The sequence below is a fragment of the Dichomitus squalens genome (assembly GCF_000275845.1).
Source record: "Dichomitus squalens LYAD-421 SS1 unplaced genomic scaffold DICSQscaffold_254, whole genome shotgun sequence".
Classification (NCBI taxonomy): domain Eukaryota; kingdom Fungi; phylum Basidiomycota; class Agaricomycetes; order Polyporales; family Polyporaceae; genus Dichomitus; species Dichomitus squalens.
In genome coordinates, this window is record NW_006767136.1 from 1 (window position 1) to 3005 (window position 3005).

Genomic DNA, 3005 nt, shown 5'->3' on the forward strand with positions numbered 1-3005 from the left:
CACACGGGGAGAGAGTATTGCACAAGTCCCTAGATTGAGGGATATAGGGATACAGGAGGTAACGAAGAGGAGAACAGAAGTGGGGAGCCTCTACCGACTACAGGCCTCCTTATATACTATGGGGTACCGACCGTATTAGGAAGGGAAAGGTAACCGACCAAAGTGGGGAGGTATGAGGAGACTGTAAAGGAACGCGTCTGGTCGAGGCTGGGCCCAGTATAGTACAAGACCTAGGTCAGGGTCCTGTGATATAACCGAAAAGGGATAGAGACGGGACAGGGTCCTGAGTCTAGGTCAGGGTCGGGCAATATAACCAAAAAGGGAAAGGGGCGCGACAAGGGTCGGGGTCTGGGTCAGGGTAAAGTAATGTAACCGAAAAGGGAAACGGTCAGGGTCGGACTCAGGGTCCGGTCATATAGACGAAAGGGGAGATATTGAGGGAGAGGACCGGGGCTAGGAACATAGTCGTCAGGAGGTGGAACGGGGGATGATAGTGTACAGGCGGACGACGAGGGAACGGGAAGGTAAGCATAGGTCGCCGGGGACGGGAAGGGGAGTGGAGTGTACACGAGGGCGACGAGAAGGAGTAGTCCAATAACAAAAAGATAGAGGGTGAGGCGTACCAACGGTAACAGAGCCTATTGTGAGTACCCGTCCCATATCTGCAATTGAGAAATAGATTTATACCGTCTTCTCCCCGTACCAGTATAAGGCTTGACTACGTTGGCGCTCCAGAACACTGCAGGCGATGATATACCCAATAGTGAATATAATCGAGATGTAACTGGCTATCTGTCCCACACTGCGATTGAAAGTGAAGCTTACGTCTTGATCCACACTCTGAATAGCGAGGAATCCCACGTCTGCAGTGAGAATCACCGTTGACTGTGTGGTAACCGCGGTGAGCCCTCACATCATTGAAGACGGTGGCATATAAGTCAAAAACCTACAGGAAGTATACCTGCCGACCAGTCAACCTGCAGCTCTTGATTCAGTAAAGTCCATCGCTCCATATTGACTCTTGATTCAACCCATGATTTGAGTAACCGGTTATAGTAGAGCTGCGGCGCAAAGAAGAATACCCCAGAGAGCACTCTAAACCAGATCTGTCGATCTCGGTGTGTCTCTTGATGCGCACTCATCTCAGAATCGAGTCGCGTGCAGTGCTCGCCGTGGTACTCATAGAAGCGGGTGTGATCTACGTACCACATTATTAGCACAATTTCGTTTAGCTCATATGTGAATGGACCTACTGAATATTGATGATAAGCGGGCTTTATCCCGCCTCGTCATTAGTATCAACATCCACGCCAATCTGCTAATCCGTTACTCACCCACGACTGCAACATGTTGGGGCCTTGATGGTGCATCTGCTATAAATATCAAGTATTGATGAATGTCTAAGCAATTACGGGAGGAAATGACCTCACGTTTTATCACTATTCTGTCAAGAGTCTGGATCATGTCACGCATGTCCTCAACGCCGTATGGTGCAGTGGATGTTCTGGACGTCCGCTGCACTACAGAACAAGGCCTGAGTCCAACTGGTCCAGCTGGGTAAGTCAACTGGCATTGCGGCTCACCAATAAGATATAAATCTAGATCACTCTTCAGGACCTCCACTTTCTCCGTAGAAAGTATTCGGTCATGAGTGTCACGGATGTTGGACAGACGCCCCTTTTTGCCGCCCATTGCCCTCCCTTTGACGCCCACCTTCCATTCGCGGACCATTTCCTTTCCTAGCCCATTCCAATTTGGACACTGTAGATACGTTCCCACAGCTGCATGCTACGTTCCCGTGATCGCCATGCCCTTGCCTTTTTGTTCTCGCCCTTTGTTCTTCCTTTGTCATCTTCACTGCCTCGCTCTCGCGCCTTGTCTTTGGCTGCTAAGCAGCCCCTCGAGTATATAAGGACCCCCTTAGGCGTTCCCTAGTCCCCATCTCGACCTCTTGGTCATTGGGACTAGGTGAGTGGCCATAGCGTTGTATCTCCCTTTGTTTGCTAATGTATAACTTGGTCATTGGAACTAGTCTGTCGCTGTCTGCGTGAAGACTAGCTTTCGTCGGTCTTGTGCCTTCGTGCTGGCCGACGCTCTGCCCTCGTCGAGTTTCTTGATACGTTTATCCCTCCTTATCTCTCTCTTTCCCCTTTCGGCTCCTTGCCGCTCGCCCACGGGGTCGTCGCCGAACGTCGACCCGAGTCTACGTGCCTAGTCGCCGCGACAGTGAGGGAACATATACAGGTGAGTCCTAGTGTCCGGCGTGAATAACTACTACAGAGACCTCGACGGTTACGTGAGCTGACTGATGTTGCGGACCATAAAGGCAGGTCTCACCTGAGGAATAATGAACCACACCAATAGTTTGCAGCGATTACGTAAGCTAAACAATGATTTAGTTGAGAGCTGCGAGGTGATCATAAACATACCTAGGTGCTCTTTCCCAAGATTCTCCACGGCATCGGTTTCGGTGACCAAGCTGGCAGAAATGGGATGGATCTATGTTGAACTTGGACTTATCCGGTCCGGACTACACGAGGCTATGCGTCTCCTAGCGTTTAGCTGTAGTCGCTTATGTAGTATGTTACCATATTTGGGACTCTCTGCTCGTGTACTATAGCTATGCTTCCGGACTCTTCTGGTACTGTCTAGGACAATCCGTACTACTCCAGAACGGTCTAGACAGGTCTATGCCTTACTCATCTGTTACTCATCCTATGGTGCGATACGTCGCAATTCTTTCACCATCGTATTATTCATTGCACTATGGTACATGTGACTAACCACTCTTCAATTAGTCATGGACACTTCACTGTAGTATATAAGGACTTCAGATTGCGTCCTCCCTCTTCAGTCTTTCCTTACTGACTGAAGAGTGAGTACTTCGTTACCTTTACCTCTAACTTGTAGTTACTTACTTAACCTTTGTAGTCTTGCTTCGACTCTAGGTACAGTTCGTTGCTGCAATATAGTCTTTCCTTACTGACTGAAGATCTTGCTTCGAC

The 3005-nt window shown here is 49.4% G+C and overlaps 1 protein-coding gene across 1 annotated transcript; it reads right to left on the bottom strand.

Moving 5' to 3' along the window:
* Window positions 1-681: 681 nt before the first annotated feature.
* DICSQDRAFT_73976 (uncharacterized protein) lies at window positions 682-1142 on the bottom strand (the record flags this gene model as incomplete). The annotated part of the gene is made up of 2 exons (XM_007371761.1): window positions 682-885; window positions 951-1142. The coding sequence occupies 2 exons, from the start codon at window positions 1140-1142 to the stop codon at window positions 682-684; spliced, it is 396 nt and encodes a 131-aa protein (XP_007371823.1).
* Window positions 1143-3005: the final 1863 nt, after the last annotated feature.